Source organism: Diadema antillarum, unplaced genomic scaffold (assembly GCF_040938485.1).
Source record: "Diadema antillarum isolate AM-2024a unplaced genomic scaffold, OU_Dant_1.0 seq00001155_RagTag, whole genome shotgun sequence".
Taxonomy (NCBI): Eukaryota; Metazoa; Echinodermata; class Echinoidea; order Diadematoida; family Diadematidae; genus Diadema; species Diadema antillarum.
This window is the reverse complement of record NW_027271965.1, coordinates 41,052-57,463: the sequence shown is the minus strand read 5'-3', so window position 1 is coordinate 57,463 and position 16,412 is coordinate 41,052. Positions and strand designations below refer to the sequence as shown.

Below are 16,412 nucleotides of genomic sequence, written 5' to 3'. Positions count from 1 at the left end.
ACATTGTCAAGACATTGTACTATAGACCTATTAGGAGAACCATGCATTATGGCGGAGGCATACACCAGTCGCCATAGCGACATTTCTAGTTCTCATAAGTTTCTAAGTTAGGTTAATTTCTGAAATAGATTAAACTTCCATGTGTTTTTGTGTAAACTGATAATTTACAATGATGTGAATTGCGATGTTCTTCTGTACCGAAGCCCTGAAGCTGCCATTAGAAAAAAGTGCCTGAAATAACTTTTTTTAATACACTTCTTTTTGCTCTTAGTCTCACTGTTTGGGCCAGTTTGTTTAAGATATGCATGTTGACAAATTTTGGATTATCCAATATGTGTGTGGGTGGGTGGGTGTGTCTGTGAAAAATGAATGACTGGCTTCTGTTTGCCACTGTAAGGATGCATTCCAGCTGTAGATGGTTTGTGGTGAGGACATAGGAGCAAGACGTTTCAGTGGTGGTATTGGTGGTATTGCTTCAGAAATAAACTGAAAAAGAAATGTTACATGTAGTCCCAATCTCAAAAGAGAAATGAGGTAGTTGATGGTAAGAGTATATCGTCGCCCCAAGACCTTGTGTCTACAGAATGTCAAATGTTCAGGAGAGCCAAAAAACATGGTGGCCAAAGCATTATACTGAATGGGATAGCCTTTCCTTTGACATGCGGTGGTGGCTTCATTTTTGGGGTAGCACAGTTAGGATTTGGACAGGACATCACGTAACCAATTATCTGACCATTAATCTAAAAATGTCATTTTCTCCAAAATTTGAGATACAAGGTCTTGTCACCCCAGCGACGATATATGTTTCCCTGCATCACAAAATCAACAAAAAGTCGCCAGACATGGATTTTTAGTTAAGGGCAGATTCTGAAAGAGCAGACTTTAATCCTTAGAAGGATGTATAGATCAAGTCAGATGACTCTCCTGACATATCTAAATATTGGAAAGAAAGCACACAGGAAAGGTGCTGGGAAGATGTGTACTGAGAAAAAATTTCTCTGAAGTGTAGAGTCTATTCAAGTGCTTTAACAAATGCTTAATCTTACAAAGTGGTGCTCTGTGCTATGAATGGGACAAAAAAAAAACAGGATGTAAATCTCCTTAGCAACAACAATGAAGGGATTATCAGATTAAACTGAAATAGAGCATGCTCTATTAACACATTCTTTCCATGACTAATACCAACTTTCAAAGCAGTAGCACTATCTTTTCAAAAGTGAGTTGACCTTGAAGTGTGTGTAAAGGGTTTTTAAAAATGAAAAGGAGCCTCTAAGACATACCTGAGCACATAATATATTCTTCTTCTTTTTTAAAGTGTTCTAGAGAAACTGTTAAAAATAAAATTTCCCATTCATTTTATGATCCCAAATTTTAGAATAATGTAGAAGAAGAATTGCTATTTCACAAAATATGAACAACTCAACATTTACTAGGTTGACCCATTGTACCTTTTTGATAATCCTCATGTAAAATCAGGGCATGCAACTCTTTGTTGCTTTAGTGATGCATTACGCATATGTAAGTTGATGAATGTTACCTTCCTACTTTGGCCTTTAAATCATGCTTATTTTAGCAAATTGTATCAACGGACTTGTAATCAGCAGTTTGTGGTGCAGTACACATAGTTTGTATACCTTGGAAGAGAAATATTATGACAATCACAAAACACTGTAGCTGGAGGTGTATGGTTTTCTCTCTCTCTCTCTCTGTCTAAATCTATCAGAGCCATTGAACTTTAACCAAATTCATATATGCATACTTGTTCCATAATAAAATTGTCACGATAATTTTCTTTGTCTTTATTTGTGTAGTTGTGTTACAAGAGAGCAGTCTGGGATGTTAAGTTCACAAAGCATTAAATGCTATACCTTGTATACTCCCATTTTAACAAACATGGTCATTACAAAATTTTGTTACAACAAATTCGGGTCCAAATATTGGTATCTATATAATATCTTTATATACTTTGATTGTGTGAAGAAAAGAAATCTGCCAGTCCAGATGACTTCAGTATAAAGAGAGTCACCTGTATGATTATGTTACATTATGTTGTCACAATTTCTTTGATCCATTGTCCACATGTCAAAAAATAATAATAATGAAAATAAGTTGATAAATAAAGAATTAAAAATGTGATATATTTCAAGGATTCTGTCTTCGTTGACTTTAGAGGGCGTCATCTGCTTTCCTCTTTCCCAGTGAAGTCTGTGTGTGAGTGTGTCTGTTCATCATCATGTATGTGTGTCTGTGTTGTTCTTTTATAGCATGTTTATTGTCTTTGAATGTATTCATGAGTGCTTATGTGCATTTGTATTTTCATTTGCTGTCACTGGCAACTTATGCGAAATAATGCTACTTATATTGTCATTCTGGAAAGGGTGTATACACACCATGATAGGATTTATATTTTGATGACACAAACAAGAAGTAAGTCAAATATAATAATGTTTTCATTATGACCATAAAGACATACATGTATAAGCATATGTGACAATATAATCTTCTTATACCTGCATGCATTTATTCACATTAAGAGAGAGAGAAAGTGTGTGTGTGTGTGTGTGTGTGTGTGTGTGTGTGTGTGTGTGTATGTGTATGTGTGTGTATGTGTGTGTGTGTGTTTGTCAGAGAGACATGCTTTGAATTTATAACAATGAGAAAGAAGCACTCTGATGTTGGGAAACTGGGATTCGTCTACTTTGTAAAGCCCCGTCACTATAACATCAAAGAAGACACACAGAAGGGCGTTAAAAGTAAGTGAAAGTTACATGTTCGTTCGATATTCTGAACTGATGTAACCTCTATAGTGTAGGTCCTACTCACGCACACACACACAGACACGCATGCAATAATCATGATGATATAATCAATATTGAACCAGAAAAAGCACCGTACCGTCAAAATCCCTGTCCGATGAATGCGCCAGGCTAACAACAGTTACAGTTTGTTATACCGAAAGTTCATTGTTCCATAAGGCTCGTTAATCCAGAAATGAAGTAAGATTCGTAATTCGGAAGTTCAGTTCCGAAGGTTCGTTAACCCAAAAATGAAGTAGGGGTCGTTATTCCGAAGGTTCGTTAATCCGAAAACGAAAGAAAATTCGTAATTCTGAAGGTTTGTCAGTGCGTAACCTTTTTGTTTCTTCTTCTTCTTCTTCTTCTTCTCCTCCTTTTTTATTTCTTTTTCATACCAAGGGACCTCAGTTCACTTCCGGACTATCTAACCTTCGGAATAAAGAACCTTATCTATATCGTTTTCGAACCAACGAACCTTTGAATGACGCCACAAAATGTTCGGATTAATGAACCCTATTTCATTTTCGGACTAACGAACATCGAGGTACATGTATATTACGGAATTCATGTTTTTCAGAATAACGAACCTTGCTTCATTCTGGGATTAATGAACTCTTTGAATAAGTTATTTCAACGAAATTCGCCCACGAATGCACATGCAGAATTCCACATTTCCGTCAATATTATAGAGCCCGAACGGACGCCGTGCGCTCGCGACTTCTTCTGTATACCCGACGCGCCAGGCCGACGCGTTATAGATAGCAGACTTAAACCAGTGATATTTGATTTTTGAAACGTTGTTCTAATCAGTGAGATAGGCTTGGTTGTTTTGTAATACGAAATGAACATGAAGAGACAGTTGAAAGTAAGTGAAATCGAAAAAAGAAGCTTACATCTAACAGTGTTTTCAGTTGGGAGGTATAATTACCTGACAGACTCTCTCATCAAAATAATGACGTCTTTTGAGCAATGAAGCAAACATAATAGTAGGGCCTACACCGCATGATGTAATGCCCTTTCGCTGAAAATGAGAGAAGGAAAAGAAGAAGGAGAAGAAAAGAGAAATGGAGAAATTACGTTCATTTTGATTTATTTCTAAGATTGATTGATCTGTTAAGATCATCTGTTGAATGGATTAATAAAGAAAATAGTCATAATTTGCAGTAAATTGTTTTCAAATCATCAGTCGTTTATTTCTTTCAATCAGGCCATCTTTCTTAATTCCTCTCTTCGTAATTATTATAAACACGTCCGCTGTTTCCGGCTGTATAAATACTTTATCTTTATTCACATCTGTCGTATATTCTCTCTCTCCCAGCTGATGTCTTGACATTTTCTTTCAAAATTTACGCTGCTACAAATGAAGATAACCATCTTAGAAGAAAAATGAATGATATTTTTTACAGTATACTCCCAAATTAGAATGTTTTTACTTCGTTAGAAAAAATAAAAATAAGCATAGGGCATGTCAGAGAGAGAGGAAGAGATGACAAACCCTGATTACGCTGCCAATTATCTGAGCAACGCGGCCAATGGGAAATGCGATGTGTTTTAAGATCTGTTGTCCCCGGTGCCATTGATCCGAAGTGAGTATAATGTGTTTATCGGTATATCATAACTCTGAACAATATCAGGAGCCGCAAAATCGGGGAAGGGCTTTTGGTTTAAAACAAAACTAAACCAAACCAAACCTTTAAAAAAAATCCCAATTGAAATGAAACTTAAAACATAAAAGAACAAACAAACACGGATACAAAATTAGAAATGAAAAAGCACAAGAAACCGGACAACTTTGGAGAGTTCTGCCCTTTCGAGGAGGGCGGGGCGGAGGGAGCATTCTCTCTTAGGCCTAATTCTTGAGATTGAGATGAGGGACCAATCCAAAATTAGATTGAAATAATAATCAATCTGATAGACTTAAAAGCCAATGTTTTTCTCAATCTTATGTTGGATTGGTCCCCCACAACAATCTTTTCGATTGATTTCCAGTCTAAGGACTCAAATTGGAAAGTCGACCTGCAGCTTTAAGAGTCAACCACGAGAGACCCCCCCCCCCACACACACACACACACCACCACCACCACCACACACTCTTCACACGAGCAACGCACACGTTCCGCGGCCCCTGAATGTATAAAAAGGCCTAATGATAAAGAAGATCAAAGCAACAGGTGAACAGTGATTTCAGGGCTGATGTTGAAGTATTCGTATACATAGACGTACCTATCCATCCACCTTTATACTTAATCTGTCTTTGTATCATTAGTGTGTTGCAATATTTTTTTTTTACTTGGATTTTATAGAACTGAACAGTTGCAGATAGGCCTAAACGACGTGATATGTCATGCACAAACCCTGCACAGCATTGATTCCTTTTATTCTCTTACTAAATTTGTTGTCATATTCACTTCAATGTTTAATATCGTAGATAATTGCAAAAACCATTAAAAAAAACTTTGTCTTGTATCGACAAGTTGTAGATTTGACTTTGCGTATAGCAAACTCGATAGACCTATAATGAGACGAAAGAATCAATAAATTCCAACAGCTGATTGCTCTGCCGTTTCAGGAGCTGAGCAGAAATCAATTTACGCATTCAGGCAAGAAGTGCCCAAACCCTCGACACAATTTTTAAAAAGTAATATTTCATGTTCTACTCTGAAGTTATTCTTATCACAATATTTTTTTTTTACCGATCTCTGAATACTGAAAGTAATTTGCATGACAAAGTTTTCCTGTCATACTATAAAATAATGTAAAGCTATAGTATTATGTGTCAAGTAGATCACGGATAGTCAATGTCGGGACTGGTGACTGAAAGATAATGTCTACATATCCCTTCCAACGAAACAGGTTAATATGATGTAGCTCTCATTGGGGATTTTCCAAAATACCTACTGAACAGCGTTGGCATCAAAGCTAGCGCCGAGTAAAACACAACAGGTTTTGTTGAGGCCGTTTGTTAGCCAAGTGGATTTACTCCCTCTTCCGTTGCGGAATCAATACAATGGCAATCATGACGTCATTCATTTAAATTTGGTCAATATGGCGGACTGAAGTGTACTGAGTGGTGCTGGATAACTGGTGGGCGATGTTTTCGACATGATATCTCGCTGCGTTGCTTCTCTCTCAGTATGCACCTGTTCCTGAGGATTATGCTGAAGCAGCCGCTGTTTCAGTGAGTATATTTTGATCCACCATTGTTGTAGAAATCTAGATGCTGAAGCTCGTTATGAGATGCAATCTGCCGCAATTGTGACTACGGTTAAAAGTAGTGTAAACAATCGATGTGTGTGAAGCCATTACTTTACAATTCCTATGCATGCAGCCGCCTTCCTGCGCACGCACCGGATCTTGATCGCGAACCGCTGCCGTAGTCTACCGGCGGCTGGGAGGCCACAGGTCGGCGATTAAAGCGGACAGCAGCTAGCAGCGGTCTTTTTGTAACTGGGACAGGTGGTATCGTCTTGCTCAAAGCACCACGCAAAACACTTTGGCATAAATATGTGTACTGTTGGTATCCCACATCACATCTTGTCATCAATGAATATTTTTATGCATTGGAACAATAGGGACTACTGGCAATAATATTCAAGTAAAAAGGGAGATTTCTATAGAGTAAAATATCCCGTTTGCGGCAGTTTAAGCATTGTTAAGAGTTTTTCCAACTTGTAAACAAATCAGACAAATTCAGTTCGGGAAACCCACTCACAAGGGGGGCCCCTCCTTATAAGTAACCCGTCCCCCTTATAAGTAACCCCGTCCCCCTTATAAGTAACCCCCGGGGCACCCCTTATAAGGAGTCTCCACGCTTTTTTGCAATGCAACGCGAAAATGAAAGGACTGCGGCAATTCGCTTGATTATGTCCATAAAGCTTGACAAGTTTCCTAGTTACTCACGAAATTTGAGCAAAATCGGTTTGAGGCATCATATCTAAAATCATGGATTTAAATGCGATGTCAAACGACCCATGCGAATGCTGAAATGCGAGCGATTACTGGCGTGAGTGTCGCCAGGCGCGGCGGCGCGGCAATGCTTCAGTGCAGACGTGGCGACTGAGTACCGTACTCAGTCGCCACGTCTGCACTCAAGCATTGCCGCGCCGCCGCGCCTGGCGACACTCACGCCAGTAATCGCTCGCATTTCAGCATTCGCATGGGTCGTTTGACATCGCATTTAAATCCATGATTTTAGATATGATGCCTCAAACCGATTTTGCTCAAATTTCGTGAGTAACTAGGAAACTTGTCAAGCTTTATGGACATAATCAAGCGAATTGCCGCAGTCCTTTCATTTTCGCGTTGCATTGCAAAAAAGCGTGGAGACTCCTTATAAGGGGTGCCCCGGGGGTTACTTATAAGGGGGACGGGGTTACTTATAAGGGGGACGGGTTACTTATAAGGAGGGGCCCCCCTTGTGAGTGGGTTTCCCGAACTGAATTATTTTCAACCATTTCATATATCATAGACAAGATTATTCATTAACGCAATTGTTTTCATGAAAGAAATTTACCATTAACCAACGTAGTTTTCATGATTTACCAGGGCAAAACCCGGCACAATTTTCGCCGATAAAGGCGATATGCGACGTAGTATTTCTGCTTGCGGCACGATGTACAATCCCTATGCAATACGCGCGTGCTCCGCGATCTTTAGCTGAACGCCTTCACATGTCTCGCGAACATTGCGTAAGCGCCAATTCCCATTGCGAAAGCACGTGAAAATAGCGTGCGCACATGCATTGGCCGCAAACAAGATCGCAATTCTGGCGGTGTTGTTGATGTCTTTCTCGTGTTTTTCTCATTTTTTTTTCGATGGTAACATCCACTTTCCGAAAAAAATGGCGGCCCACATCGGCTCGCGAAAATTCTATTTTACGTGAGGATATGTTTTCAAAATCCATGAACATCGAGAAAACGACAAAAAATCCAGTTTCTTGGATCTTGTACTTGCCGTGAACGGCTGCACGGCCGCTTACTGACGCAGTTTCTCTAGTAAATCAAGCAAGCAATTACCTGAATTTGGCTGAATAATCCAAAGTGACGTGATGACACTTTTTTTATGTGCATCTGCATAGACCTCCAGTCAATACTGATAGATTTGCTCTAATGCCACAATTGCCAATGATGAGACACCTTTCCAATGTCCTTATCCCTCACCTGTTTTTGGGGAGATCTTTCACTGCACTGGCCACCACTGCACTGCTTGTTCATTACCCACGCCGATGAAAATCGGCAGGGGGTTATGTAAAGGGTTCCGTATGTTTGTTTGTTTGTTTGTTTGTTTTTTTGTTTTTTTGTTTGTTTGTTTGTTTGTTTGTTTGTTTGTATGTTTGTTTGTTTGTTTGTTTGTTTGTTTGTTTGTTTGTGTACAAGATAACAAGAGAACGGGTAAACGGATTTGCACGAAATGTTCAGGGAATGTTTGGATAATGACAGGAAAGAATCGATTAGATTTTGGTGATAATCGGTTGACCCTTGCAAATTCTGTGTGACCTTGAAGTTTTGACCCCATGGTATAGTGACCATTCCGAAAATTTCCCGTTTCTCACTTTGCGATTTTCCGCTACCATACGAAGACATAAACTCCCCAACGATCCGACTTCGCTGCTCAAATGTTCGTAAGAATTCCGAAATTTACGTTTAGGCCTATTTGAGGGACTATGTCCTTCTAGATTTATGAAAGTTCGTTCTCCGTCATCACAAACTGGCCCGTATTTTGATGATTTTTCAAATTAACATTGATTGTTTTTTTCGTTGGAGGAGCATTTTGCTCGGTCGCAGTCACACTGCACGATATGCGTGCTCAATGTCAATGCGTGTGCAAGGCCGCTGAAAATGCATCGCGCTCTACACTGTTGGTGCAAAATTGCACCGGGGACGTTGCGGCGCTCGTTGGTGGCCGAATACTGGTGCAGTAGACATTTGCATTCAACCCTTGCATTGAATAATTCCCGTAGACACTAATCATAGGGGTAATTGCCTAGGGGGTACGTAAATTTTGTTTTTCTTTTTTGCTTTTGTGGATACCATCAAAGATCGTACACTCATACGACCTTTGATATTTGATGATTTTTCAAATTAACATTGATTGTTTTTTTCGTTGGAGGAGCATTTTGCTCGGTCGCAGTCACACTGCACGATAAGCGTGCTCAATGTCAATGCGTGTGCAAGGCCGCTGAAAATGCATCGCGCTCTACACTGTTGGTGCAAAATTGCACCGGGGACGTTGCGGCGCTCGTTTGTGGCCGAATACTAGTGCAGTAGACATTTGCATTCAACCCTTGCATTGAATAATTCCCGTAGACACTAATCATAGGGGTAATTGCCTAGGGGGTACGTAAATTTTGTTTTTCTTTTTTGCTTTTGTGGATACCATCAAAGATCGTACACTCATACGACCTTTGATATTTGATGATTTTTCAAATTAACATTGATTGTTTTTTTCGTTGGAGGAGCATTTTGCTCGGTCGCAGTCACACTGCACGATATGCGTGCTCAATGTCAATGCGTGTGCAAGGCCGCTGAAAATGCATCGCGCTCTACACTGTTGGTGCAAAATTGCACCGGGGACGTTGCGGCGCTCGTTGGTGGCCGAATACTGGTGCAGTAGACATTTGCATTCAACCCTTGCATTGAATAATTCCCGTAGACACTAATCATAGGGGTAATTGCCTAGGGGGTACGTAAATTTTGTTTTTCTTTTTTGCTTTTGTGGATACCATCAAAGATCGTACACTCATACGACCTTTGATATCATCACACTCTCGGCTTGCTATAATCAAAATATCCCGCAAGAAAACGGCGTATTTCTCGATTTTTAGCGCTTTTTCCGCGACCCGTCGCGTAGACAATACTCTTAAAACTGGACTTAATTCGCGCGCGCTTGGAAAAGTTCCGATTCTGCACTTTTGACGGTGGAATTTGGGATTTTCGATGGATTTTTGGAGGAGACTTAAGGACTTTCCTGTACGTGAATGAGTGTTAATACCGTATGTGTAATTATGTGATTTGCGTGTGATGTGACTGTAGAACCAAAGATCGTACACTTCAGTGTACGATCTTTGGTAGAACTCACTGGCTGGTGATAAAGCACACTGGCAATTAAGTGGCCGAATTCTGGTAGATGACCGAATGCACATTATGTTTACCCCGACTTTGTACTTAGGCGTGGGTCTGCCGCCTTTGACGGCCCCTCTCTAGTTGTTTCTAGTTTAATTTGATGATACAGTGTACCATTTTGTGTAGACATCTAACGTTAGGTGTCTAGATCTTAAAGCGTTATTTTCTGTAGATTTGAATCTGATTTCAGATTATTTTTTTTCTCAAGTCTATAGTATAGTATAGGGCCTACTCACTTTGCTTTTTCCATATCAAAATCCCATGAAAATTTTGATTTCTGATTTTTTCAACAACCCTCAATATCATCCCTGTTTTGCTAAAAATAAATGTTTTTTATAACATAGAGATCTCTGTATCATACATAGTGTCTACAGCCCTTATCAGGAAGCTGTTTTCCCATTGTTTAACTAGTTTAATTAGTGAAGCTGTTGTTGCTACAGGATTGTATCTGTATACAACATGGTCTACTGAAATCTGAATGCCAACAGTACTGTTTGCTTATTGCTCTTTAACTGACAGAAAACAATTGTTTTGTAATTTGATGATGATTTTTGTGTGTGTGTGAATTGACACTGAGGTTGTCAGTGCATTATTACCCTAACATGTAGCGACATTTGCATGTTAAATTCGCAGTTCAACAGTGATTCACCGAAATCAAGAAAGGTGTTTTATTAAAAAATGATCATAGATTAATCATCCTCTGTGGAAGAGACGGGATGAACTGCAGGAAGTAATTAAAAAAGGCAAGCTGAAAGAAGTAATTTTAAATTTAAAAGCATTATACTGAAATGCAGATTCACGTACACGGTTTTGTATTTTGTAAGATTGTGAACTAGACACCTATTGCAGTGCATCTTAATTTTTACTCATTCAGTATTGTCAGGTGTTCAAGTATTCAATAATTGCATTCTCCTATGTCATGATAGTTTTTGCATGCCAGGTGTTGATTATGTTGCTGAGTACTTCGTATTAAAACTACTTGCATTTTCAAAGTTCATCAGGGCAATGCTCAGAGTCAGAGTAAAAACATGTAGCAGAATTCAATAGTTTTTGGTAAGATACTGCATTATAAAACAAAGACTGTTAATAGTAATGCACTTTTGGCATAACACTTTTAAACAATAAAGAAAGGAAAGGATTGGATAATGTGTTGCATTATCTTTCAAGATTGTGTTGTACATGAAATGAGTTTTGTGAAGTCAAGTTTTATATGACACAATACAGGCTCAAAGCACAGATTTGTGAAACAAGTTCCAGAAAGTATGCGCTGTACTTCACTTTGTGACGTTGGTTATTCCGGAAGCAAATTGAGATACACATAAATGTAGCCATAGAATGTCTTCCCATTATCATGAAGTGTATGTCTGTGATGGACGAATGTGGTGTTGATTAAAGAGGGCTTCCAGCCTTCCAACTATTTTGTTTAATTCACCTAAGGCTGTGATAGAAATTTTGTTGCCTTTTTATTTAATTAGATGATGTAGAAATCAGCATTAAAGAGGATCACACAGAAAAGGGATGCAAGATGCAGAAACAGAATAACCTAATCTTACTTGCAATACAATTAGTGTATTTGTACTTATGGTAGGGTGTTTGCAAGATTTTATGTGACTGATTTTTAAAATTTTTTATAGTGTTTTAAAGTATGTAACCTTTATGGGCGAGGTTGGGGGGGGGGGGTTACAGAAGGGTGTGTCTTCAAAAGAAACCACTCATGCTAGTCTGAAGTGCCCACTTATGTGGTAAGTCTATTACTGTTTATAATGTACCAGATAATTTGCCATAATTTGTCATTTCCCTGGATGGAGATTACATTGTTATATTCTTAAACAAAGGATGCAATAATGACTAAAGAAATTGCTCTCACAAAATACATTTAGAGTTGAGAGATCAATTGCAAATCAAAACTAGTTGTATAGTGGATTTCTTTTTGTGCCTATCACATTATGAAGTCATAGCAGAACATGGCAAAAGCCTGACTGGCATAACTTGTATCACGCTGTGTTAAATGTCATTAATTAGGATATTGAAATGAGGAATGAGCTACAATATAAAAATTTTAACAATGAGAATTAAAGCCAAGCAATCAGATGGTTATTATATTTCTTCCATTGTTTTTCAACATGATATTTTATGATTTGAGTTGTTCTGCTTTCTTTCTGTGACAGGTACATGGTGTAATTACTGCCCAGTAGAACGGACACACCTCGGGTTGAACAAAAGTTCGCATCACAAGTTTCAGTCTTGATCATCAGAGTGTAAGCAGAGCACTGAGGGGTCTTCGTGTAGCCAGCTGCAACTTTACAGGTTCAGGCATCTGCGGACTGCTTTAAAGTTTCATACATGTATGAAGTTGCAATCCTGTCTCGCACACGGTTTGGCTGCAGACGGACACACCCAAATTGATATCCTCTGGTACGAGCTCTAGCCGGGCAAGGGAAACGGTCAGCCCCACCCGCAGTGTTGGATCAGATACTTTGGAAATAACTCCTCCCCAGTCCGGCCGCTAGCGGCAGCTCCGAGTAAGATGGCGGGGAAGAGTTTGGACGACATCGTGAACGATGTGATGAAGCAGGACACTTCGGCCAAGTTCCAGGCATCCGAGGACTTGCAGAATTACCTGCAGGATGTAGACAAACCATTACAGTGTGAGAACATTGACCGGCTTATCGATGCTTTGGCAGGATGGGTCAACAGCAGCAATTTCAAGGTGAGTAGCAAATTTCCTGCCTTCAGCTCTGAAATCAGCTACTCAGAGGAAGTAAGCCTTCATTGTGTGGGGTCATATTATGATAAAAGGATTCTGCGATAAGCAATCCTCGTGATAACAGCCTCCTAGCATGTTACCCATTGCATGATGTACCTCCTAAGGACAAACCACTGTTCTACAATTTTGTAGGACAGTTGCCATATCTGGAAGGTGTACAGTAATTTTCCCAGGAAAATATGAGGCTGTTATCTCAATAATACTGTCTTTTTTACATTTTATAAGTTGTTGGACTTGTACGGCATAATTTTTCTTTTGTCTCTTGTTTTTGTTTCTGTTGATCATGTGTCAGTGCAACTTAACCCATTACTTTCAGAGACCTGGGGCCTGAGGGGCATTTCATCAAGTGTTTTTCAATAACAAATTTGCTCTCGGCCAATCAGAAGCAAGGATTTCAGTAGCTTAAAACAGTTGTCAGTGGTGTCAGTATCTGACAAGTTTCATGAAACACTGCCTTGATGGGTCTCGTACAAATTCTACAGCAAGATCAAAATAGCCTAGAGATAAATGTTCCAGGTTAATTGTGTTGTTGAAAGTATAGATACAACTGAATGGTGGTGTATTACAGAGAAAAATGACATCATTTTTTAAATATAGAGATACAATGCTTCATGATGAAAGTTGATGGTTATGTCTCATGCATACTGTATATTTGTCAATGGAAGAAAATGTGCATCCAGATCTTGAGTTATAGTTTGCATGGTCTTCTAGCAGTTGTAGTTATTGTACATTTCTGCTGTAATAGCTGCATGGGAATATTTATTGTCTAGATGCATGTTTGGAGCAAAGTCATGATTAATCTATCTTAACCAAAACTTCCTGTTCTCAAATGATGAACTGTTTACCACATTGTGAGCTGTGTCCAATGAAATAAAAATTTATAGACAAATCTGTTTTAGAAACTTGGTGAAGATGTCATTCAACTAGAGAAATCAGTGTAATGATATTTTTATGTTTATCAGTTAGATATTCTGTCACTCTTGAACTTGCTGTACCACACACAAATGCTGCCATTTTTACCTTTTCAGGATCTTAAGACAAATGTTCAGGTAGAGCCTACTCTGTAGGGAAAAGAGCCAGTTTCATGATACATTGTCTCTTTTCTGGTGCTTATCTGGGCCACAGTCTCGCCCATTTCCTTTGTTTCAAACCTCATGAGATTACACATTACACGCTGAAGTTGCAAGATTTACATTGCATGCTGTATGTACGGCCATATGCACAATATATGCATGTTGTCCAAAGACAATTCTAATTTGCAATTGTGAAATCATATCGTCAGAGCCTTGGATTTTCTGACAGTAGATTATTTCTGCTTGTATCTCCCCTCTTTTCACTTCTGCACAGTATTTCTAATGTTTGAGAAAAAAAAATGACAGGAATACTTTTATGGAACCGGTGAAATACTGAAGAAAATGGCTGTTTTCTTTTCAATAATTCGTTTCAGATTTATACAAATTGCTTTTACCTTTGCTGTTTTGATGGGAATGGTATGTTTTTGCTGTCTAGTATAATAACAAAACACTGGCAGCGCACAGCTACACAATGTAAAATGTACGTGTTTGTATCTCCAATGTCATGGTAATAACTTCAGTAGTCTGTTTAATTTCAGTAGAATACCAGACTCTTGAAACGTTACTGAACTTAAGATGTACAGAAAACACAGTTACAATGCGGAATGCTGCCTGCTTTCTCTCAGTGGCAGTGGAGATAAATGACATTGTGTAATGGGCTAATGAGTCAGACACACTAGAAATTTCCCCAATCTAGCACAACACTTTAAAGGGAATCCAGCATCCTTTGCCAAGAAATTAAAGATGTAGAGCTTAGTTCCTGCGATGTGCATACGTCATCTTCATAACACAAGAGTATTGCACATGTACGTACGTGTACACCCACTGTTTTTTTAAATGTCATACAAGTTCTATGCAGAGTGCCAATCCTCAAAGGATCTATGAAAGGCATCTTTACCATTAACCTGTTAAGACTAGTCCTGAGGTATACTTCGGCAGGTGTCTTTGGAAAATGTTTTTTATAGCAAAATCAGTCCATCCTCAATGGTATAATTGTCACTGAATGCAGGCGACTCCTGTTATAATGAAGTTCCTGGGACCAGCAGTGTTCTTACAATGTACTTGTACACTTTATACGTTATATCAAAATTTTGTTGAATGTAGCTGAACGGTAAAGTACATCGTACATGTAAAAAATATACTGGAGGCAATTATTTTAGGACCTGAATTTTTACTTCGTTGTAACATGAGTTTAGTTCTAACCATGTTCGTTATTTTGGGAATATAATGTATAGCTCTGCAGTGTACATAATGACTGTATGCCTGTCTGCTGGTACACCTTTTGCAGTACATGTATAAATTCTCCCATTCACATGACATCGTTAGCTTTCCGAAATGGGGCTGGAAAAAAACAAGAAACAAATCTGATGCGCATGAATTACCTTTATAGTGCTCAAACCCTGTCAAACTTCATTTTATGTGATGCTATTGTTTACCAGTGTTTACAGTTTGTGTTGACATGTTGCAGCTTGGTTATTTTTTTTTTTTTTATCTTTATGCATTGATCAAACAAATGCAGCAAAGAATGTAGACAGTCTGAGTCAGTTGTTGCAGTCACATTGAGGTGTGCTCTCCCACGTTACTGTTTTCGATGATTCATAATTGTCGTCCCATGTTTTGTTGCTAGAGGTGCATCACCTACACTATTTTGGGAAGCATACATGTGTGCAAAAGTGCATGACACCAAAGTGTAGTTCAGCATAGATCAGTACATTGGGCTTAAAAGAAGTACAGTCATCACGGAACTCTTTATATTAAATGTTTAAAATGGAGTACCCGGTAGATATCTTTTACATCTATAGGATGTACAAATGTATTTCATACTTTTTTCAGTTTGTACCAGCACTGTACTGGTCACATCATGGGGTAAATAAAGTAAATCACCAATTTTACTACTCAAATAAAATCAGTAAAATGTGATACATTTTGTTGTCATGATTTTCTTTTTTAAACCACATTCTGATACAATGTCATGTACAGTGTACAGTATAAGGGGGGAAATATGTAATGTGAATGTTTGAATGTCAATTAAAGATCTACAATATTGCTACCAAAAAAGAAAAAGAAAAAGAAAAAAGATGTGTGGATTAAGCTGTGCAAGTATTGATTATGGTCATATTACAGATTAGGTCATTTTGTCCCACTTCAGTGCAATTTGTAACACTGGCAATGCTTACAACTACATCTGCAATGTAGGCCCTGCATGGTTCCGTAAGAATCAAGATGTGACCAAACATTCATTATGCCCAACAAGTTGCAATACTGCAAAACCAATATGACTTTTGATTTTTTTTTTCTTTCTGTTTGCCTATGAACAGTAGCTCCTTCTTGTTGGTTATACAACGTACCATGATAATTGATATTGAAATGAGTTTTTGTCAACTGGAAGTCACCAGCATTTTCAAGTCTCTTTCCCACTTTCAAACTGTGCATAATTTTAATTTTCCAGTGGTCTGTCATGTGTACAATACATGTGTTTGTTGTTGTAATTCATGCAGCACATGCTACAGTGTATTTTCTTGTGCAGAGGCCTTTATTAGCCATAAGTACATGTACCACCAAATCTCCTCTTCTTTTATTCATTCAATGGCATATTGTGTAGATCACACTCTTTTTCAAAATTCTCACTCTATTTTTATGTGTACACTACAAACAT

General features: G+C 38.5%; 1 protein-coding gene across 1 annotated transcript in view; it reads left to right on the top strand.

Annotated features, from left to right (window-relative positions):
* Window positions 1-5,836: 5,836 nt before the first annotated feature.
* The window catches only part of LOC139744291 (CLIP-associating protein 1-like), a 39,941-nt gene continuing 29,365 nt past the window's right edge, over window positions 5,837-16,412 (top strand). The window contains exons 1-2 of the mRNA XM_071654737.1: window positions 5,837-5,973; window positions 12,085-12,626. Coding sequence (XP_071510838.1) covers window positions 12,444-12,626 — 183 coding nt within the window. The 5' untranslated portion in view covers window positions 5,837-5,973; window positions 12,085-12,443. The remainder of the gene's footprint in view (window positions 5,974-12,084; window positions 12,627-16,412) is intronic.